Genomic DNA, 24,152 nt, shown 5'->3' with positions numbered 1-24,152 from the left:
CAGGGGTAACAACACAGCCAAAGACGGGCAGTGGCACACACTGAGGTTAGGGGGGGAGGGGGAGGGTGGGGGTCATTTTGCACTTTATCTGTCCCATTACTCTTCTCTTCGCTGATTAATTGGTGACTGCTGACGATGAGAGATAGAAATATCAGAGTCCCCAGAGGCTTTGGCTCCGGCCCCTCTCTCAGAAAGCTTTCGGTCTTACAGAAACATGAACAGGGTCACAAAGTTTACCTCCACTGAGGAAGGTTTCCTTGTAGTGCCTACGACCATCTCTACTAGCCCACTGCCAACTCTGTAGAGAGGGAACCCCATGTCCAAACTGTTACTGTATGCATCCCAGTAATCAGGCCAAGGAGTCTGGGGAAAGACAGGTGGCTGTATGGGACACCGCAGGATTGTGGGACAAGATGGGGACAGAGCTGTAATGTCAGCTTGCCCACATGTGATCTCTCAGGTTTATTCATTTGTTCAGGGGATGTTCACCACATGAGGCAACAGGGTGATGTATCAGGACTGTAGCGTGCTGCATATCTGACGACAAGAATGACAAAGAGTGTTTAGTTTCCTACAGACAGAAGTGCAGGAGGTTTACTGTGGTTTAATGCCCGGCCCAAACGTCCAATCAGAGTGAGAGAGAGAAAACCTCTAAAGGGATATGCAAAAGATTTAGTATTGCACTTTCAAAAAGTTTGGGGACTCGGGACAGATACTAATCTAATACTAATCTGCACTAATCAATATTTTTATATAAACAATGTTTAATGTGGAAGGAGTCACTCATAATTAACCGTTTGAAACCTGAGCAAATTGGCTTGATTCTTTTTTTCTAAACATGGAAAGACAGAAATTATCAACTTAATGAAAAAGTTAACAAAAAATGAAAAAAAAAACTCCAAACAAACAAACAAGAAAATTACCTTAAAAACAAACAAAAAACAGAAAAATGCAATTTTTATTTTATTTTTTGAAATTATGTTACATAATCGTAATGATTTTCTAGGCACTTTTTTCAGGTAATTTGCTTGTTTGTTTTTGTTTTTGACTGTCTCTTTGTGTGCTATTTTTCAGGTAATTTTGTTGTACTTTTCTTGCAGATTGTTGTGTGATTTCTTCAGAAGTTGCTCATTGCCTTCTTCCTATGTTTTTGGAAAAAGAAACCTGGACAGAAGGAAATGATTAAGAGGAAATGATCCAAAAAATAAGCAGGTTTTTTTTTTAAAGTACAAGAAAATGACTGGGAAAATAGGAAAGATAGGGTAATTTTTAAAGAAAAGTGAAAAAATACATCTATGACATATGCAATTATGAACATTTTTTAGCATTTTCCCAAACTTTTTTAAAATTATGTTACATAATTATAATTACTTTTTAAGCACTTTTTCAGGTCCTTTGCTTGTTTGTTTTTGATTTTGACTGTCCTTTTTTGTCTTTTTTTCAGATTTTGTGCTATTTTTCAGGTAATTTTGTTGTACTTTTTTTGCGTCATTTTTTCTTAAGTTGCTCATTGCCTTCTTCCTATTTTTAAAAAAAAATCAAGCCACTTTATTCAGGTTTTAAAGAGTTAACTAGAGAACTCGAACTGCAGTTCCAGTCAGCTCTACGGAGTGCTTCAGCCTTTTTTTTTTTTTTTTTTTTAAAAAAACAATCAATCATTAAATCATTCAGTTATTTTGCCAAATTAAATCATATGAATGCAATTTCAATAAAATGTAATATAGTTTTCAGCAGCAGGCAGCTGTTTTCATTGAAAACCTCTGATCAAATGATTGTACACTATATGCTCTGATGGTGGACAGACACAGTCAGCATCTGGCGTGGAAACTGAGCATTTTTTGTGCTACAGGGTCAGACTTTTCCTGTAGTTCCCTCAAAACAAAATCCTGATGACATCATTGGCAGCAACTCTTTGAGAAAAAACAAAGCTGGTTTTACATGCTGAGAAATATCCCCATGACCAGTAAACTTATTTTTATGAGTAAATTTGGTATTATTCTCCTTTAAAAATTGTACTCCGGTTTGTCCCCAAAAGTATACATATCACCATGATAAAAGTACCAGAGTAGGATTTCGAGGCATCGTGGAATACAGCATTCACAAATATGCTGTCATTAGGTTATAACCATCTGAAAATAAGAACTGCTGTGTTTCCGTCACCTTAGAATGAGCCGATGTTTCAGTTTGTTGCAATTTGCAACCTCACCGCTGCATGCCACTAAATCCAACACACTGGATCTTCGAATGCCTGAATTCATGGAAAAATTCACTCTGCATTAATTTATTTTATTATTTTTGGCCACTTGGGGATACAGAACAAGTTAAAAAAAACTCAAACACTGGCTCTTGGTCAGGCAATTCACATTTCTCAAGTTGGCCACTTTAGCTCTCCTAAACGCAGTCTGCAGCCTCACAACTAGATGCCACTAAATCCAACACTCTGGACCTTTAAGATTTAAGTTTCACACTGAAGTAAAACAGAATCAAGCGAGAGAAGGGTATCCTTATACTGAGCGAGTGATTAAAAGAACAGCACTTTTTAGTTGTGGGTCTGTGGTGAACTCTATGAGGCCTTCGTGTGCATCCCCAGCATCTGAATAAACCTTTGACTGAGGTTAGTGATACGGTTCGTCCATCATTTTTCACGTTATATTGAACATTTTAAATATTTATCATTTGTCAAAGAAAAAAAAGGAACTGTCCAACATTGTTGTCATGATGTCAATCATCTTCCTAGTTGACCAAAATTTTCAAAAATGTTTACATCAGCGTGAGAAGGAGGAAGAGAACTGTAGACTGCTCATCAATCAATCAACAGTAACTTGCTGAATCATTTTAAGGCGTGCCGGCGTACAAAACTCCACTAAACTTCCTCTGCAGCGGTCCACACAGGGTGCAAAGTTAGATTTTTGTCCATCAGCCAAACGGCTTGTGAATGTTCAGCTACTCCATAGATTAACATTATATTTTTGGGCTGGTGAGTGAAGGGAATCTTACAGGGACTTGCATATTTAAGCAGCATTTGGCGGCTGGATGTTGCTAATTTTGTACCCTGGGTCGACACATCTGAGCTGCTGCGGTTAAACTCTAAAAAAGGTCTACCTCCATTCTCATGGCTTCAATACTTCATGGGCACTTTGATTTGTTAGCTGCCGGGCTTCCTTTTTAGGTGACATACACATCTGTGACTCCATCAGTAATACAGTTGTGTGTCGGCCTGAAATCTCCGAGCATGAATGAGTTACAGTGTGGCACGGTGATGTCTCATGTCTGTCTGTGTTTGAACTCATGTCTAATGCAGCTGTGCAAACCTATGCAGATGTCTTCTTGTCATCTCAGCTGGTTGTTGGGAAGGATCAACCCAAAGAATGATTTTTTTTTTTACAAAAAGTTGAATAGGTTTGGATGAAATCGTTATATTTATAAGAAAAAAATGCATACCTTTTGAATGAAAATCTTTTTTTAGAGAGAAATATACCTGTAAGTTATTTCTAGGCTTTTGTTTTCTTTTTTCTTCATGTGTGTCCTAACAGGAATTCCACTATCGAGTTGGACATTATCACTCACACGTCCGTTGACTGACTGTTCAGTTGTGGCATGTAGTAGTAGCTGGTCCGAGATTCATTAGTACTCCTAAATTTCACCTAAATTATTCACCAATGTGATGCATAATTTACTGGGAATACCCCAAGAAGACTCATGAATCCCAATTATTAATCCAAGAGTGCCTGATAAATTGCAGTGGACAGTTCTTGGGGCCACTTCCTTATAAGTCACCCTTTATAAAACAGTCTATAAACGCTCATTCATTTATTCTTTAATTGTTCATAAATTGTATATGAGAAAGTCAATACTACAGACAGCAGCTGGTTAGCTTAGCTTTGTGCAAAGACTGAAAACGGGGGTTAACAGCAAACCAGGTGATGATAGCCATTATTTAAATATTAAGTCTGCAGTTATACATGTTAAAAAATATGAATAAAGAATCAAAAGATTCTCACTTATCCACTCACTAATAAACTAACAGCAAAAGTTAGGCTAAACAAAAAAATCTTTATTTATATAATCAATTGTTTATGCACTGTTTTTTTTAATCCAAATTCTTTATAGCACTTTCCCAGGAAGTCAAAGGTCAAATGATTTATTGGATGAGTCTGTATGATAAGTTAAATAGCTAAAATGTATTTTTTAATTTAACCAAGAAAATCTCATTTATACCAAAAACAGCTGGCTAAGATATGCAGCATTAGCACTAAGCAACAGAGAAACAAGCTAAAATAAGTAACATAAAAAATATCAGAATCAAACTGAAATACAATTTCTTAAAAAAAAATCAACCGAACTGGCACCTTAAAACAACCCAAAAGCTAATTTATCTTTAAATGTAAAATTACTAAGACCAATCTAAAACAACATAAAGGAATACTTCAACCGTCAAATGACCAGACCCTAACAATTTCTCACCACGATACCTTGAATTCATAAAAAAAAAAATCTATTTTTCTCATACATTTTTTGCATAGTGAACGGAAAATTCAAAAAAGGCAAACATTCTTCATGAACTGAAGTAAATGGGATCCACCTTTAACAACAGCAAAACTGTGAGCAAACTCTCACACAACTTGTGCAGTATAATTTAAGTCTCATTTATCAAGTCACATGCTCAGAACTTCCCAAACACATGCATTTCAGCTAAAACTTTCCTATTCAAACACGTTACTACAAACAGTCTCATGCACGGCCAAGTAGAGTGCTCAATCAGAGCTTATACTCAGATTGTTGCTAGGCATGTTAACTGTGCGCTTCTCATAAGCAGAGGTGTTTTGCTTGTAATGTTTTAGCAAAAATTGACGTCTTTGGGAAGTTCTGAGCAGACGATAAATGTTTTGATAGTTTTGTTGTGGTTAACTCTGGACCCCATTTACTTTAATGCACTAAGAATGTTCACCTTTTTTGTATTCTCTGTTCACTGTGGAGGCATGCGAGAAAAACAAAGTTTTCTTTCAAAATTCAAGGCAACTCACAGTGAGTAGTTGATGTACAAATGGTCATTTTGTGGGTGAGGTATTCCTTTAACCCTTTGAAACCTGGATTGTCATCAGTTTTACTTGTGCTGCGTTTAGACACCTTTCACAAGTATCTGACACTTTGAAAACTAAGAAAAGTGGTTCCATTACTTTGGAAAACATGGAGAAAAAAATGCAATGACCATCTTTTTAGGAAATGTACCACACATTTCAAGAAACTAGTAAAAGATGTCAAAAAAAATCTTTAAATTGTTTTAAAAAAGAGGGGAGGATAAAAATGTCCAGAGGATTATATTATATTTTTTAATTATTATTTATACTGTAATCTTAAAAATTACAATACACCAATACAATATATACATATATATTTTTCAGTACTTTTGTCAGTCATTTCCTTGTTTGTTTTTTTGGCTCATTTTTAGGTAATTATCTGAAATTTCTTTTTTGGTGAATTCTTCCCATGTTCTGAAAGAAATCAAACCAGTTTGCTCAGGTTAATGAGACTTGATGTGTCAAGATTTTGATATTAATTTAAAAAGAGAGCAAATTTCACATTTTTTTTCCAACTGTGAGGGCTTGGTTACGGATAAAAATAAAAAGTAAAACCGTATAAAGGGTGGCTTATTAGAAAGTTCTTTACAGAAACATGGTTGAGAAATATATAGAAAGTGTGTAACTGGCTGGATCCAAACACTGAACCTTCATGTACACGTGTTTGTAGTTTGGGTCTCTCTTCCAGTGATTGACAGGTCAGAGAAAGACTGCATCAAGCTTGGATTAAACACCAGTCACTCCTGCCACAACCAGACTGTCATTTCTCTCACTTCATGTCACATTTCTGTTAGAAAAACAATCCATTGTAACATATTTAGTTCTGTCCACATTATGTTGTAATAACTGTTTCTTCCATGTTTGACTTTCTATTTTTCCTTCCTGTCACTCCGACACTGTAGACTGTACTGATTCATTTTTGTAATTGAAAGCATTTTCAAAGCGCCGTCTGCAGCGTGTTTGTGTGGTTAAACATCCTGATGCTGCGGCTGTGGGTCGAGTTTGTGCCGCAGCGACAGACGGGCATGCCGTCGAGCGTGTGCTCTGTTGCTTGTCTCCACATGGTCGGATGTTGTTTTGGAATGTAGTGCTTTCGGTGGGCTCATTGTGCTCCCTGTGAGTGCTTCCATTCACCACTGACTAATAACGGCACTGTTTCAGTTACAGAATGCTTCAAACTATTCAAAATATTTATCATGCAATTTTCTTAGCATTTTGGGGATTTTTTTTGTACAAATAAATACTTTACAATCTGCTTGTGTCCTGACTCGGCCTTGAAATGCAGATGCTTTCATTCTGTGGTTCTCACTGCGTGGCTTGTTCTAGATAAGCCTCGGACGCTTCTAACTTTCTGCTAACAACAAGGAATTCAATAACAGCAGATAGAAGAGACCCAATTTAAGTTTTACACATATCACCACCTGCATGATGAGGGCAAACAATAAGCAAACTGAACAAGCGTAGATCATTAATATTGCATCATGAGCAACCTGTAATGTCTTGTCATCTCAGGTGATTGTTGGGATGCAAAAACAAAGTAGGAGTTGTATAAATAGTCTAAATGGGGAAAACTTAACAAGACATGGCCCAAAAATTGCAAAGAAATTTGAAAAAAAGTCACAAGAAAATTACCTGAAATACCTCCCACCCCACCCCAAAAAAGAGCAAAAAACAAACAAGAAAATGGCCTAAAAAGTGCTAAAAAAAAAATGTCTTTATTGTACAGAATTTTTGTGATAATTTTCTAATAGTCCTCACCTTTTAAAAAAAATATTTTAAAACAATTTTCTTGTAACCTTTTACTAATTTCTTCAATATGTGGTACATTTCATGATAAGTTGATCATTGACTTTTCCCCCATGTTTCCAGAATTATTAAACGTGTTTGTTTGTTTAAATTTGTTTCAAAGGGTCAAATACTTGTGAAAGGTGTCTCAGCGCAGCACAAGAAAACTGATGACAACCCAGGTTTCAAAGGGTTAACATCCACATGTTAACACGTGAGTGTGTTAGCATGCTTATGTGAGCATTTAGCTCAAAGCACTGTGGCACAGACTGCTAGCACTTCTCGTCTACTTATTGTTCATTTTTTTAGGGAATGATGAAGGTGGTGTCAATAAATGTAGTGTTTTCTCCAGCTACTAGACAGAGCCAGGTAACCAACCTCAGTATTTAGTCACCACCAACCAAAATATGTATTTTGCATTAGGCACATAAGTGTCAAATATTTAAAGATTGCATCAGTCATTGTCTTAATCTGATCTGAATCAGAAAACACGTCTGTCTTTACCCTTGTGCACAAAAGACAGAACAGTATATATAAAAATCAAATCTTACCAAAAGGAGCCAAGCACAGCAAGGAGTGCTGAATTAACATTATATGAAACATGAACTGCATGTTTCTCTTCACTTTGTTCAATATTATTCCCAAATCGATCATTCACAGCAGACATTCTGCTGCTCTGCACCTGTGAGCTCTGCAGTGCAATGCAGCAATTAATGTTATGAGTCACAGCTGTGTTTGACAGGTCAAGATGTCTGCGAAAAAGGTCTGTTGAGTTTAGTATCCCTTCACACCGCCTGTTCATGTGTATTCCCCAGCAGGTTTATATCCCCCAAAGTAAAGATCTTTTTTTGTTTAAGTACTGTTTTAGTATCAAACATTTTAAATGATTCCCTGCAGTACCGATCATGTAAAATCCACACTTGCCTTTCCATCAGCTAAAAACGCCAGGAGCCGTACTCACAAACATTCAGAGAATGATCTGAGAGAGCTCCAAACTTTGCCAAAAAAAATCTAGGAGGGAGTCCTAGTTTAGGAGTGATTTAGGAAAGTTCTCAGAGTATCTCTGAGAAAGGAAAGAACAGAAAATCCTTTTAGTGAGGAGGTGTGGTTGACCCTGTTGCTAGGTATGGCACATTATTTTAACAGATGTGATTGGTTGTCACAGACTTTGTGAGCCTGCAAAGAGTGGACACCCAGTGGAAATGAAACAAACTGCGTCCCAATATGAGACTGTGAAAGTTGTGTGATCACACTGCTGCCCTGTAACATTCTCCAGTTGCAAATACTTTTTTTTAGTGGTTATTACATTACATCTAGCATTATACCATTATCGCGTTTTCTGGAAATGTGGAAATATCCGTAGTAAGACTGAGCAGAAACATCTTTCTTGCACCACCTAATCTGCAGCATTTCATGAACTCAGAATGGAGTATTTTGATCTAATCAGCCTCTTCAAAGTCCTCCTCCCTACCCCCGTTTTTCACCTTGGGGAGCTCTTTTATGGGCTAATATGCTTTGTAAATATTTATCTTTACCAGGAAGTTTTAACTTTAAAGGGAAATTCTTCATCACAATTCAAAGAATTTTCGTAGAATTTTGTCAGTAGGAGCAACCAGGAATCTTTGTGAATCCGGCCCCAGGTATGACGTTAGGGGGGTGTGTGTGGATGACAGCTAACAACTGATGATGGGAAGAAAAAGACGATGAAAGACAAGAACAGACTGTGTCATAGTTCCTGTGAAGGGTGAGAGCTGGAATTCCTCTCCTAACGTGAATAATCTCTACAGCATCGAACACCAAAGACAGACAGCAGCAAGAGGCTTCCAGAGACCAGCGCACACTTCCTCCCATACAATTTTATTCACAGAAAGCAAAAAATAAAATAAAAAGACACAGGTTTAAAATGAAGTTAAGACCAATCATTGACACATGAGATCAGCCATTATGTGTCAAATATTTATTCCTTTAAAACGTTTATTACTGATTAAATTCATGTAGGGAAAAAAAAATGAATAGTACATCTCTTTTTTTTCTCCAGTGTACAGCAAACCACAGCTGACGAGTGTGTTTCAACCATAGCACACGGGGCCCGTTTGACACATGGCACCGTTTTGGGTGTGCTAATTATGTGTGTATGTTCTTTACTGAATATAAACACACAAATATATTTATATATACAGACACGTAATGAATATAAATCATAAGGTGTGAGATTTGATACCACTCCTAGGCCCTGGAGGTCACAGTGACCTCTCGACGCGTATCAGGATCCCAAACCGGCTGCCAGAGTCTGCCCAGAGGAGGAAATGTTTCCCACTGAAGCTCAGCCAATGCCTACGGCTCTCTCTGTGTTTTACTCTCCCAATTCAAAAATAAAGAAACAAAGATGTCAGCGGTAGACACTGTGCGACGCTTCGGCCTCTGACAAACCCTGGCGGTGCACGTGGAGAGGGAGCTCAGGCCCGAAACACACTGAGATCCAGTGCTGCAGTTCGCCCCCGTTTGTTAACAGTCCCACTGTCTGCCACACTCTCATCGTGGATGCCAAAAACACTGTCTGGTTGCACTTCAAATTGAGCGAGGGGACGTTGTGACAGAGAAAAAGCAAAGAAAAACACGACATCGGACTTTTAGTCAACTGTTAAGAATATTCTGCGAGCTGAGAAAATACAGTAAATCCTTGACAGTCTAAATGCATGTCAGGCGTTTTTACATACCCCTGCAAACAAAGTGTTACATGCTCGAACACAAGGGCAAAAACCACAGTCTGCTATGAAGCACGGCGACTACGAGGAGCCAGTTTCCAGAGCCCCCTCGTGCCGCTTAGGCGGACCGGATGCAGGAGTCCGTCGCTCGTGAGAGGTGCCGATATGTGGGCGTCGGGGTGGAGAGAAGGCCAGTGGCTGCAGAAATACACAGGTGAAATAAGGAGAGGGAGGGAGGGCAGCCCTGAGCGCTTCCTGAGGACTCAACAGGGTCCCTGATTCTGCCTCATGGCCGACCAGGGGCCACTATGGCAACAGTCCAAATGAGAGGTGCCACTGGAGCTCCTAATATTTTTTTTTCTATAATATTGGCAGTATCATTGTTTAAAAAAAAATTGAGATGGAAAAAAAAAAAGGTTTAAAAGCCAGAAAGCGTAGTAAGACTGCAGTGAACGGTGCTTTCAGAGCCCGCTCCCACTGCTCTGCCGCACTTAAAAAAAAAAAAAAAAAAAAAAGAGACAAAAAAATAAAATCAATCATCGTTGGCTCAGCACTATTGGAGGTTAGAGGGGAGAAGGTGGGAAGCTTGGCAAAATAAAAAGACAAAGAAAAACATGAAAAGTCACCAGTTCTGTCCATCGGATTAGTTGCTAAAGGTTGTCTACCAATCATCATCATCATCATCACCATCATCATCATCATCATCTGTGTGATTTTTTTCTCCCCCAACAAGTCAAATAAAACAAAACCTAGCAGTTCATGATGTGTTGGCGTGAGCCACCGTGTCTGAAATGTTGAAACTGCACAGAGGTGGTGAGACCACTCTTACGCCCGTTCCAAAAAAATACACCTCCCAACCAAGCAAACACCCCCCCTCCCATCCCCCCATAAAATTAAACTAGAGAAACAAAGAAATCCAGAAAAAAAAACAGGTGAAGCCTCCTCCTCAGGCGCAGAGTCCTTCTCGACTCTGAATGTCCCGTGTGCAGTGGAATGAGAAGGAGAGATGAGATACTGAACTTGGGGGCTATGTGGATATAAATCGGAGCGTTATGGCGGTCAGTTGTCGGCTCGCAGATCCTTTAAGAAAGGAGGACCTCAGGTCAATAGTGCCCGTCTGCTGAATTCCAAATAAAACTTGATCTGACGTCTAATAAAATCTGTACACTTTTTTTTGAAGTCTTCATGATTAGTTTGTCCAAAGGGGACATTTTTTCCATTTATTTTTTTTATCTTTCACCATATATTTATTAAATCTTTATCTGCTCTTTAATTTAGATGCTCTGAGTCCCGTCTTGTGTATATGCATGTGTAAAGAAAAGACGCCGCCGGCCTTTTGTGGATGGCTTCGAGTTTGCTAGCAGCACTTTTTCTTTTTTTTACTGTTCCGGGTAAGTTTGACCACGTCGTTCTGTTGCTGCTGCTGCTGCTTGGCGAGCACCTCCTTCTTGGCTCTTAGAACTAGCTCTGTGATGCAGTTGAACATCTGCAAGGGAAAAGCAAACGGCGAGGGCGTGAGGCGAGTACAGCCATCAGTCAGCCAGATCAGACACATAAACATAAAGTGGCAAAAATTAGAAGATGAATACCTTAAATCTGGTTTGTTTCACTCACTCACACACACACACACACACACACACACACACACAAAATTTTATGTAGAAATATAAATACACACATTTTTACCTATCTGTCTATATATCTATAGATAGATAGATCTATAGATCTATCTCTAGCTATAGATAGAGAGAGATTAAATGTCATGTAACTTATGCATATCTGACTATGTAGATCTTAAGGAGTTGTGCATATGGTTCTTGTTTTTGTTTTTTTTTTACAAAATTGTCGACACTTCTGAAAAGAGGAATTGAAGAAAAACAATCAAATGCAGAGGTGAAAGTTTATATCAAATTTCTGCACAACTCATCTGGGCTTTTTAGTTTTCCATTTTTATCATTTTCAAATATTCTATTTTTCTATACTCTCTCTCTCTTCTCACTCTCTCTATGTCTCTCTCTCTCTATGTATATATATATATATATATATATATATTTTATATATTTCTATATATGGCACCTCCACTGTAAACCCATCATTATCAGACACTGAGGGTAACGGATGTAGTTTTAAGAGCGAGAAAGTCTGCTGACGGTTGGTCCAACAAGAACGGGACTTTGACCCAGGAGAGCTGACTCATGTGACTTACTGCTGACCCTTTCTACATCAAGATGCAATGCACAAGGCTGATCCCAGCATCAATACAGCAACATTGGGGGCTTCTACCCAAGCATGTCTAAATATGACGAGTAAGGATCAGATCACTTTGACAACCACCTGACCATGACAAGACAAACAAAGTGCGATGTGTTTATTAGAGGGCCTCAGAGGTACTTGTAGGCAGATTTTGTTATCTTTTCACAAGCCAGACTACATGTTTCCAGGCTTTATACTTAGCTTAGCTAACTATATGAGATATTCAGTTGGGTTTTAAGAAATTCTGATTGTGAGATATTTTTTTTTCATAGTTTTCGACATTTTATAGATTAAACAATTCATTGATTATTAAGAAAATAATAAAGAAAATAAATTAGAATAATCATTAGTTGGGACCATAAAGTGTACTTCCCAGTGTGTATACCTTTATTCCTCTGATTCCCAACCTGGGGGTCAAGAGACTGTCTTAATTTTAAGGGGTCTACGTAAACTATAACAATAATATGTAACTCAAAGATATATAGAGTTGGCCTTTATTTAAGCATTTCATTCATTTCTGTGAAATGAATGAATAAAGCAGATATATTATTATCAAGATATAAACTTTAAAAAAATCTCACAGATTAGGGACACAGTGAAGACCTGAACACAAACTGTATTGACAGAGCCTTCACTCTCTGTGAAACAACCTCGTCCTGCATTAGAAAAATGCACGGTAAACAGCAGTAGGAAGAAGAAAACACAGAATTTGTGGGAAGAGAATCCTATTAATTGTGTAGTATTGTTAAAAAAAAACAAAAAACACACAAACAGTAGTTAACATTTTGAGAAAACTCATCTGCAATATTGACAGGAAAAAATCTGCTCAAAATGTATCCAAATCCCTCATTTACACAAACTTCCTGCATTTATTGCCTTCACTTTTTGGGTTGATTGTACAGTTTATCAGTTGGTCTGTATCCTTATTGTTTTGCATTGAATTTAATATTAAACATCCACAAAATATGTCACTACTCAGTGGTCATACGTTTACGCAATAACAGAAAAGGGATCCCTTAAGGAAAGTTTAGGAACCACAGCTTTAAGGAATGGTCTGTACAATCAGACTGTTACAGACTGAGCACGGTGAGACATCCTCCTGATCAGCGGGTAATACGGAGCGTTCACACACGCTGCTTAATTCATGTCTTCAGCCGAGCTGCTCTGCATACCAGCCATGTCCCACACACTGCTCCACGCAAACATGTCCGTCTGCAAACAGTCCGAGGCGACACAAACAGTGACTTACTTACCTCTTCAACATTGATGTTCTCTTTTGCACTCGTCTCAAACAGGTTTATGCCCATCTGCTCTGCAAACTTCTGCGCGTCAGTCGTCTCGACCACCTTGGAGTTGGGGTCGTCGTTTTTGTTTCCCACTGAAAATAGAAAATGCTGTCAGGTGATGTTACAGTCTTGAGTCAAAAACAATTCTTCAATGCCTGCAAATAAAAAACAACAGGTGTGACCCAGATTTTAGGTCTATTTTTAGGTGAAGGGTGCCAAAATGACAACACAGCACCCAGACCCTTTTTTTTTGAAAGGTGCAGACTCACCTAATATTCGGCACACGTCATCACAGTTCTGGTTGATTTCATGTAGCCATCGTTTGACGTTGACGAAGGACTCGGCACTCGTGACGTCATATACCACTATGACCCCATGCGTTCCCCTGTAATATCTGAACGTGCAGAGGGAGAGAGTCAGTCAACCTTTGGCGTTAGGTAACTCAGTGAATCCCAGTCCAAAACGCCTCTGTGAACCAGTCAAGTTGCAGTCATAGTTTACATACAGGTCCGGTCAGATTCACATGTAGCCATGACAGCTGACAAGTTTATGTTGATGCAAAGAAGCTACACATTGTGAAACATGGATATTTCACACACATCTTCAACCCGGCAGCAAGATCTTTATCATCAGCACGAATTCAATACAACTTTTAACAGTAAGTTACTGAGCAAATGTCTCCGCTTCTGTACTGAGATATATGATGCTTAATAATGGCCAGAAACGTGTTTTTGCAGAACATTATGACCTCACAGTGAAGTCGACCTTTTAACTTTTGGATATAAATTGTCAGAACTTTATCATTTTCATATTAGACGTTTATGTGAAATTTTGTCAAAATTTTGACTTACGTGCAAACACGTGCTTTATTCTAATCAGTTCATTCTTGAAACAAGGTGGACGTTTGCGCCAAATTTTAAGATATTCCTTTAAGATGTTCTTGAGATATGTTCATGAGGATGAAACATACATGAGGTCTTAGTGACCTTTGTCCTCTGATCACCAAGTTCTGCACAGTTCATCATTGAGTCTGCATGGATGTTTGTGCCAAATTTGAAAATACTTCACTGTATCCCTCTGATATCAGTCGGGAAATATAGACAGACACAAGATCACAGTGATCTTTGAGCACTGAATTCTAATCAGCTCTTTTTTGAGTGGACGTTTGTGCCAAATTTTAAGAAAGGTAGGACTGGGCAATATGGCTTCAAAATGATATCACAATATTTTTAGGCTATATCATGATACACAATATATGTCTGCTAAAATTCTAAATCATTAAATGAACTAGTTACAAATAAACTAGCTAATGACATAAAATAAAGTTACATAAACTACTGTTATAATAACGTTTAATAAGATAAAATGTGTCAATGTCTAGTGCTGAATCCCCATGTTCAGTATCGCTTTCCAGCTCCGCCATGTTTGTCTGTTTTGGTGCTGGCATTGCGTCAACGCCCCCCTCAACCAGGCGGATGGTCACAAAGCTTTATCAGATGACGTAAATAAAATAAACGGTAAAGCATATTAATCAACTATACTTTTTTGGATGGCACAAGGCACCAATGGATAAATAGTAGAAATGGTGAACATCTGGCCCTCTATCATTGACAAAAACATCCACTTGTCTCATCTAAGTTAAATAACTTTATTTTAAAGAAGCTGCATAGTCTAAAAAATAACTGCATAATTGCTACAATACTGCTGCATTGAAATACATCAGAACAGAGTGTGACTGCTTGAGTAAAGAAGGAAAGCCAACAGAACTGAGACCAGCATCTGTCCCACACAGACACAACAAAGCCAGAATGTGATGGACAGTTCAACTGTAAACCTGCAGCCAAGCATCAAACAGAGCAGCGGGCATCAGAAAGGGAGCATCCCCAGAGTATCTGCACTCGCCAAACAAACACAAAGACCCTTTTGTCAGTTGTACTATGTGTGCGTGTGTGTCAGTGTTTCTGCCTGGCGTGACAGTGTGTGGGGATACGCTGTTGTCTGAGCATGTCCCCAATGTCCAGCGGTAATGACCCACCAGACAGCAGGGGTAGATGGCTACGTGTGTGCAAGTCCGTATGTGTGTGTCTGCTCAGCAGACATGATAGAGAACCATAAATTACAAAACACACACAGCAGGCGTGTGGGGGCCCCACCGGCAGTCGTGTTTTCTGCAGTAAAACTCTGCACAAACAGGGTAATAAAAGTTTATTAAAGTGGACTTCTCACATCAATCAAGGGGCGCTCTTGTGGCCTTGTGGTTGAAGGTGCTGATCAAGTGATCTCAGTGTCCCTGGTTTGATTCCAATTGGGCTGTTGCACGCTACTGCCCATCTCTCTCACCTCATTTCCTCTCTGTCTCGACAATTTATTTCCAGGGTTTCCCACACATTCAGTTATTTGATGCTGCCTGCCAAGATTAAAACATCTGCCACCACAAATACATTTTTTTTTTGGAGATGGACAGTTCATTAGGAGCTCTGCTGAAATATATATACTGACCAGTTATTTACTGCACCACACTCTTGGAGTGCAGAGCGTACTCTGGGCACAGATGGAGCATCAGGTGCAGTGAAATTTAAACTAATCTGTTCATTCTGCAGGGTCTAACATTTGCATTCACTTGCAGCAGCTACTCCTCTCATCCATTAATCTGATCTGATCAGCTCTAAATCGATCAAAAGATCGATTATCTAAAACGCGAATCACAAACTGCTGCTGAGGAAAAAAATAACTCATGGGGAGCTCTGCCTGCGCTACATTCACAGGCCCGAAAAAAAACTTCAAATTTAGAGAGGAACCATATAATGATATAACGAAACAAACATGCATTTAAGTTTATACTCTTATTCTGTAGGAAAGATAGATTTCTCCACATTGTTGGGAACAAAATTAAGACGTTATGTGTTTATGATCCCAAAGCAGTAAACATTTTTGGTAAACGAAGTGCAATATCAGAGTGGAGAAGCATCCCAAATTTCAAAACCAACTTTGCAAATGAAAATGAGAATAAACGTCTTAAATAAAATCATGACCTTGCGACAAAAAGTGTTAAAATTAAAAAGAAAAAGCTGTATTTTATGTTATTGTGGGATGTACAAGGTCTTGCTTTGGGCCCAAGGCTGATAACAGCTGTGGGTCAGCCACAGGCACGTGGCCACAGGGTCCGGCATACAGAAAGCCTGCATAAGTGGACATAGCAGGTCTCTGCCCATGATCCAGCACCACGGTGAATTTCATTTAGGACCTAATGAGGCACCACGCCACTCTACTTCAGCGCAGTGACCAATCAGCCTAAATAGGCCGCCTGCTCGGTGGATTCCTGCACAACGAGTGGCAGCCGTGCTTCCAAACTAGGACGGTCATACTCCTCAGGGGCCGAGGCGTCAGCACTGCAGAGGATTTCAAGCTTTCTGGATGATTTTGGTGTTCTGATCGTCCTCACTGCGACGGCGTCATTATGTTATATCAACTATCTAACATGTCCTCTTGGCCTTAATTAGGACAAACTCACATGGCTCAGACTGTGACAGTTTAATATCTTTTAATTAAGAGTGGCCTCTGTCAAAGTCAAAAAGGAGTGTGTGGGGAAGATGACTGCAGTTTGCAGCTGTCATATTAATGCTGTCTCTATCAGAGCAGCTAGGACACTGTCTCCTCAGCAGCTGCACATTTATGCACAACTCTTATTTATTATGGACATAAATTCTGTAATGTCAAGCAACTCCAAGTAAACTGCACATTAATGAATGGCAAGTCCATAATTCAGCAGGGCAGGGGGAAAGAAATCACGTTTGAGCTGTCTTTAGTGCGAGACACTTGAGTACAGAAATGATTGGTTGTCAGACAAAGCGAGGGACACTCGAGTTAAAGAGGACAGCCTGTAGCAACAGAAGCAGTTTAACTGCAGTTTAGTCACTGGGGCTGACTGCTTTAAACCTGCCAATAATAAATATTTTCATACTAATAACGGATCAAGTGACTGTGTGTGTAATGTCAGAGGGGTCACTTGTAGTGACAAACACACAGAGAATTATCATCAGACTTTAGTTCCTCTTTAGTTCCTGTCATTCAGCTCATTGTTTTGGTTTGATGGCTTACAACCACACTGATCTGTCTCACTTTCACTGCTCTCATCAGTGTTTTCACGAGCAGGAAAGCTGTAAAGAACAACTGCACACAACCTGCTCAGCACCAAACAGTAAACAGAGTTAGCAGCTAGCAGGTGAAAATAGTATATTAAACATATAACCGATTATTGGGACCAATACTTGGCATTTTGATTTTTATCTGTATTGACATTTTATTTTAATGATCACCAATAAAATGAATTAAAGAGTGCAAATAAAGTGTCAGCAAGGGAGGAACGTTTACTTAGTAAAACCTCAGGGAGCTATCTTTATTTATTCATTTTTTATGTAAATTTTACTTGACTGTATAAAAAAAGTTGCTGGGAACTTGCTGTATATGATGCTTTACGTTTCAGTTGTGATTAAACATTTGCTAAAGGCATTTAAATAAGGTTTTGTGTTGAAATCTGTTATATTCCATATTCTAAATATTGACAGAGAGATTTTCATTTATATTGTAAATGCATATCAGTATTGGCATATCAGTTCATCCTCATTAACTCCTAATAATCAGTATCGGCCCTTAAAAACCAGACTGGTCAACTCCTAGAAAATAGTAAAACATTTAGAAGTTAGAAGGTAGATTTATTGGTCATTTTTTAAACAAAGTTTAAAAAACAAAAACAAAATTACAATAATCAATTTTACAATTTTAGCTCCTAAAGAGACAGATACTCCCTCTGCTGCCCCTGAGTGGTCAAAAATCCATGACTGACGGTTTTAGATCTGGGTGTAACGGACATTTACATTTGATTGAGATGATCTATCTCTTAAACCTCATTTACACCGCCTTTTCAAAGGTGGAATGTTATGCCATTATTCTGCTTTGTCATTCTTTTTGACTGTGGGATGGAGGACAGAGTTGTCTCGCCTTTAGGTTGAAAGCGGAGGCAGCAACAGCACCGCATCAATGTCTGTATAAAAGGGACAGCTGGCAGGATGGGACAGGATGCTAGCGTGCTATTTAAAACCACACACTGGAGTGCCATGATGCTGCAGATGTTTGGTTCTTTACAAAAAAGCAATGGTGCCTTCATGAAGGGACGCTGTAGCAGCCCCGCAGCATGATCTCTATAGAAAGGGCTTTAGTTTTACGCCTCCACACTAATGAAGTGGACGTGAAAGTAATTGTGTTTGTGTTGATCACAGTACTAGAAAATTAAATAATGATAATCTATCCAAAAAATGGCCCATTTACTCTGGATAATCTACAGATCTCCTGTTTAAAGGTTCCACCTGATCTACTTTCTGCTGAAGAAAATAGTCCCAATGTAAACTTAAGTGACAGGGACACTGTTTCTTTGAGGACATGTTGCTGTTGAAGCATTATAATCATTATTATTACCACAGTTCGTGTGCTGAAAGACCCACTTGCTGAATGTTGGTCAGCTACAACAGCAACAGTGGGAGAGAGGTCTATAAGAGGAGGACGGTGTGTCCACATCGCTCCACTGTTGTAGGGTTTGTGAATGAAAACATTTCCAACATGCTGACGGACATTCGACGGCATCGCCCAGATGTGACAATCGTGAATTTGCAAATCCTAGAATAATGAAGAAATGACACTCTGCCTCCAGCTGGCTTACTATGACGTTCTTACCCTCACTCTAACCAATCCCACTCCTCTTGCCTAAACCTAACCAATCCGACCAACGAAAGTAACAAGTACTAGTCACTTTTCAGTTGTATAGCCTGTTGCTATGACTTATTGTCTTCAAGAAAGTGTCTGTTCAGAGTCTGCACAGCGTTTCTGTACAGCTCCTTTATTTTTATGATAAATACAGTTCACCAAAGTTGCCAGTGGGCAAAATGCTCCAACAAGCGGATTCTGTCTTTGACACATGCACTACTGTCTGTTAACATAAATGAACAGAAACAGATCCTTATGCATCTGGTTACTTTTCCCATTGTTCAGAACTTGCACTTAACTGTGACTCCTAAACTGGGTTATGAACTGAAGCATGACTTCTGCGAACCGTGACACCCGATAATATTAATGTGTCAGTAGCAAGAGTCATGAAAATACGGTAAAAGTAAAAGTATCGCTATGTTAACATTACACTTTGAATATATGAGGATCCCATTCATTTTGCATTAAGTGCCTTTTCTCGGCCACAGATCTAAAAACAGACACCTGGCTAACCACTGCTGCGTCTTCCATTAACTCATTAAAATCTTATATGAATGTGATATAATCCAGTTGTATTCAACAGTACTGTGCTGCGAGCAGCAGGAGTAAAGGCAAATGATGCTGTGTGTTGTGAAGGCTTGCCCAACAGGAAAACTGTTCTCATTCAACAATAGTGCGCAGCTGTGTGCTTCAGGGGTCGACAGACTATCAGCCTGGATGATTATCGGGGCCAATACTTTGCCAATTATCTGTATCACCGTTTTATTTTAATGATCACTGATAAAATTAATTAATTAAACAGTGCAACGAAAGTGTCAGCACAGGAGGAACTTTTATTATGTGACACCCCAGAGAGCTATTTTTACTTATTCTTTTTTTAAATTAAATTTTCACTTGACTTAATATTTTCATTTTTATTGGAAATGCATATCGGTTCCAAATATCGGTTATCTGTCTCATTAACTACTAATAATGTGTATCAGCCCTGAAAAACGTATATCAGTCGACCTCTTGTGTGTTTGATTTGTGTAGTGACTCAGCTGAGGCCGAACTGAACAGACAGACCAGTCCTCATGTTGGACATGTGTATCCTGCTCTCATGTTGCAAGATGATAGAATAATAACTTCAGCTCTACAGACCAAAACTATTTTCATTCATCATCAGTGTGAAGCCAGAGGAACCCCGGACAGCAGTGTGACACACACTGAGAGGGTAAGGCACAAGAGGGGAACGACGCCCAGCCTTTGCCGTCATGTAGCACTACAGTAGGAGACCAGGAGCCTCCCTCTCACATCTGTAATTAACATCTGTGGGGAATTCCGCCCAGTTTCACAGAGCAGCACCGACTCATTCTAGTTGTCTACAAACTGCTTCCTCACATAAAACCTAATCTGAGGACCACAAGAGCCTTTTTGGTTTCAGATTCAACTGCTGAAATGAAAAAAAAAAAAAAAAATCAAGCATCCCTTGAAAAGCCCACACAAAAGTGCGTCTACTTACGTGGAGGTGATGGTACGGAAGCGCTCCTGCCCTGCTGTATCCCAGATCTGTAGCTTCACCTTCTCCCCGTTTATCTCCACTGTCCGGATCTTAAAGTCCACGCCGATCGTGGTGATATAGCTACCTGCACACCGACACAAAATCAAGTTAAAGACCTACAACAACACAGTAGGAGAGCCTTGAAATGAAGCTACAGCGACTGGGGTAGAACCACACACCTGAAAATGTGTTGTCTGCAAATCGCAGGAGGAGACTGCTCTTCCCCACTCCTGAGGAGGAAACACAAGCACATGATGAGGTTTAGAGAACAGGTTGCAAAATAATATTTGACTTGTAGCTTTCAAATTAAATTCTACGGCTGTCTGAGCATGAGGTTTTTGGGAGATTTGTGCACCACAAAATGTCAAGTATCTGTAAAGACTTGGTTTCCATGTTATATTCTAGCCACTCAGGGTAACAGCACATTATGGCTGTAAACCACAAACAAGATGTCAATTTGAACAGTTGCTTTAAACCTTGTGTACCTAAACATTTAGCAAACATACACAGTTGTACCTGTTGCACAGTGATGACGTGAATGACGTAAGGTAAATAAGACTGCACAGTTCACGCTCATTTAAAGGATTTTGAACGACTGTACCTAAAACAGCTTAACTAATACAACAACAGCAGCAGCGTCTAAGCAAGACAACAAATGGAGCAAATATATCTGTCTGGCCTCCTAAAATAATCTTGCATAATAATAAATAGGTTTTAGGAAGAAGATAATAGTCACAACAAATGACAAAAGAGGACAAAGCAGAGGGAGAAGCAGAGTGGGATAAAAAAGGAAGAAAAATGAGAGAGATCAGTGCAGTCTTTAACAGATTAGCTGTCAGGTTACAGGAGTTAGGAAGTGACTCTGGTGCTCAGCCTGGGGTGGGACTCAAGCCACAGCCCCGTTACTTAGCCTACCTATTGTGTTATTGTCATCTCATGTTTGATCGGTCCCAACATAAAAGCTCTCAGGTTTCTGTGGTCTCAAACAAACAATAACCAAAGCTTCAAAGCAAAAGAGAGATGATCATCTTTTTGTACTTTTGAAGCTTTAATATTCCCTCCAGCCATCTGGCCCAAAGAAACAAAAATTCCCTCAAATGTAAAATTCCTAAGGGTGTCAGTAATGAAACCTGTTATGACATTTACAGTTTCAAGTTGTGCAGCCTGGAACTTGTGTTACACAACTTTTGTCTCTCCATGTGCATGTGCTCCTGTGGCAAGCCAGGGGCTAAAAGAGACCAGCTAAATGGAGATTCAGCGTGAGGAATTTCTTATTCTCAGCAGCAGATCATTCTGCAAGATGCAGCCGAGGAGGGGCAGAAGTCAGAGCATCTTTCTCAGATAATCTCTGTGCAGCACTACAAACACTTGTACTTCCATGCCGCAGCTGAGGGGACACTGGCCTCTGTGTGTGAGCGGCAGAGAAGGGCTTGCTGTGCTGCCTTGCTCTCTACTGTGAACAGCCAGCTGATGGGGTAGTGCCAGGATCGGGGTTGTCAATGGATGCAAACACCATTGCCCACAAAGAAGTCCTGCAGGCTGGGGCTGCACTTCTACTAAGGGTGGAGCTGCATTAAAACGTTTTCACTTGAATGGGGAGACACAAGAAGAGCACTCCTTATCAGTTGTGCACATTTGCATAATGCATCCACCTGTGACATTGTTTCCCACCAGTTTTAGTATAATAAAGACGGTAAACATAGTTAGTAAGTGAGTAAGGATAGCCTTTCATCCTCTGCTGCTTAATAGGCAGTGAATTAAGTGATACTTCAGTTGACACTCACCACTCTGTTGTCACACTTTATACTTTGACTGTGTGGATGCAAGCTACAGACTGCAGTGCAGCATTCCTCCACTATCGAGAAGCTAGCACTATTATGCTAACTAGCTAAATAACAAATCGCATTTCCATAACAACGCAACTAAATTGGCTTAAAACAATGCAGGACACATATTGGACCACATTTAACTTGTGAATACAGACCGCAACATCCAGGAAAAACGTTACAAGATTCTAAGTCCAGCTAACGTTAGCTAGCAGTTAGCTACATACCAAGCAAGTGTAATGTTAGCCTAACTTCCAACTAGCTAACAGCTACAAGGGGACACAAACTAGTGGCCAAATTTAGAGAAACATGGGGACCCCGGTACAGTTATTTGGGCTATAGTTTGTGTTCTGTTGTAGAGCTGAAAAAATGTCTGTGCCGATATGAGTACAGGACTTGAAAATCTTCGAGAGACAAACCCTACAGATCTGGAGGCGATATCCGGCCCGATCGCCTGACATGCCCAGCCCGGACACACAACCTCCGCCCTGTCAGCGCCACAAAAATATGGCGGATGTGTACGTCTCACCAATCACTTCAATGCAGAAAATAAAAAATACCAAGTAGTAAACGCATCATAGGAGCAGAACGCGGGCCTACACCTGCATTTCTTCTTCCCGTCTTGAAAAAAACCCCAAGACAAGGCCCACTTCCCGTCCCGCATCCCCGGCGTCGGCTTACCGCTGTCACCGATGATGAGCAGCTTGAAGAGGTAATCGTAGTCCCTGGCCATGCCGGTAGCTGGTGGCTCACCCCCGCCTTGTGCCGCTTCTTTGCTCGGTTTGCTGTCCGACCCCCTCGGCTCGTAAAAAAAACACCAGCCCCCAGGTCCCCCAATATGAAAGAAAAACGACCACTACCGGTACTAGAAACGGTTAGCCCCCCCGAGCCGGCGGCGTTTTTCTCGGGGTTTCGCGGCGTCAGCAATCCTCTCCCTCCGCTGCAAACAGCCGGAAACTCCGCTTCCTTCTCTGGTGGAGCTGCACCCAACTCTGACCCGGCGTCACTGCGCAGGCTCCTGCTACAGCACGGCCGTCCCGTCCCATTGATGAACACCACACTCATGCTACTACAAGGGCAAAAGACTCCTACCGTCTCACTGATTCACAACATCTGCAAGCAAGGGGCCAATAAATTGCGTGATCCCTCACATTTCTCATAAAAGAAATTAGACAACAGAAATGTACACAAGGACAACCAAATAATATGGCAAATCTACCGCATCCCTTTATATACACCAGTCAGATTACTGGTTGGAAAATGATTAGTATGTCCAAGCAGCATAAAATGAATTAAAAACATTTTGCTTGAGACATCAGGGTCGCCCCTAGTGATCTTTAAACCAGATTAGATGGGGTGCTTCTTAGAGCAAAGGTCACTCTCCAGGAGGGTCACAGTTATTGACAATCCCCTTGTATGTTGGCAGTAAGAATCGCTTAAGGCCACAATACGATATTATCACGATACTTAAGTTATGATACAATATCATTGCGATTTTAATGTGTTGCATTAAAATAAACTGAGATATTCTGCAATTTATTACCATTTTTGACAGCAAATTATGTCCCCAAAGGAAAACCTTGTCATTATCTGTTTTCTCTAAAAAGACATAGTTTTCAGCCTGTCCACCTCACTTCAGTCATTTTTATTGGAGAAAAATGTATCCTCTGGACTGAAAAAGATGACTGATTTTATTATTCTCACAGGATGTTGAAAGTTTAACCCTTTGAAACCTGGGCAAATTGGCTTAACTTTTTCAAAAACACAGGAAAAAGGTATTAAGCAAGTTAAGAAGATATGATGCAAGAAGTAGTAAAAAAAAAAAAAAGGAAGTAAATTACCTGAAAATTAGCACAAAATCTACAAATTTCTTGCAATTTTTCTGGACATTTCTTGCAAAGTCACCCTTTGCCTTTTTTTCC

General features: G+C 39.8%; 1 protein-coding gene across 1 annotated transcript; it reads right to left on the bottom strand.

Moving 5' to 3' along the window:
• Positions 1 to 8,699: 8,699 nt before the first annotated feature.
• On the bottom strand, positions 8,700 to 23,211 carry rab35b (RAB35, member RAS oncogene family b). Its single transcript, XM_042488218.1, has 6 exons — positions 22,912 to 23,211; positions 20,584 to 20,634; positions 20,366 to 20,489; positions 13,377 to 13,501; positions 13,075 to 13,199; positions 8,700 to 11,054 (listed from the first exon to the last, which is right to left on the bottom strand). The coding sequence occupies exons 1-6, from the start codon at positions 22,961 to 22,963 to the stop codon at positions 10,926 to 10,928; spliced, it is 606 nt and encodes a 201-aa protein (XP_042344152.1). The 5' UTR covers positions 22,964 to 23,211; the 3' UTR covers positions 8,700 to 10,925.
• Positions 23,212 to 24,152: the final 941 nt, after the last annotated feature.

The sequence above is a fragment of the Plectropomus leopardus genome, chromosome 6, assembly GCF_008729295.1.
Source record: "Plectropomus leopardus isolate mb chromosome 6, YSFRI_Pleo_2.0, whole genome shotgun sequence".
Classification (NCBI taxonomy): domain Eukaryota; kingdom Metazoa; phylum Chordata; class Actinopteri; order Perciformes; family Serranidae; genus Plectropomus; species Plectropomus leopardus.
The sequence above is the reverse complement of the archived record's forward strand: the minus strand, read 5'-3'. Positions and strand labels throughout refer to the sequence as shown.

Coding starts and splice junctions, on each gene's coding strand:
- rab35b (XM_042488218.1), bottom strand. CDS start 22,963: ATGGCCAGGGACTACGATTACCTCTTCAAGCTGCTCATCATCGGTGAC. Junction 20,490..20,583: donor TGCAGACAACACATTTTCAG/GTGTGTGGTTCT, acceptor GTCGGTGTGCAG/GTAGCTATATCACCACGATC. Junction 13,502..20,365: donor TTCCGTACCATCACCTCCAC/GTAAGTAGACGC, acceptor CTGCACGTTCAG/ATATTACAGGGGAACGCATG.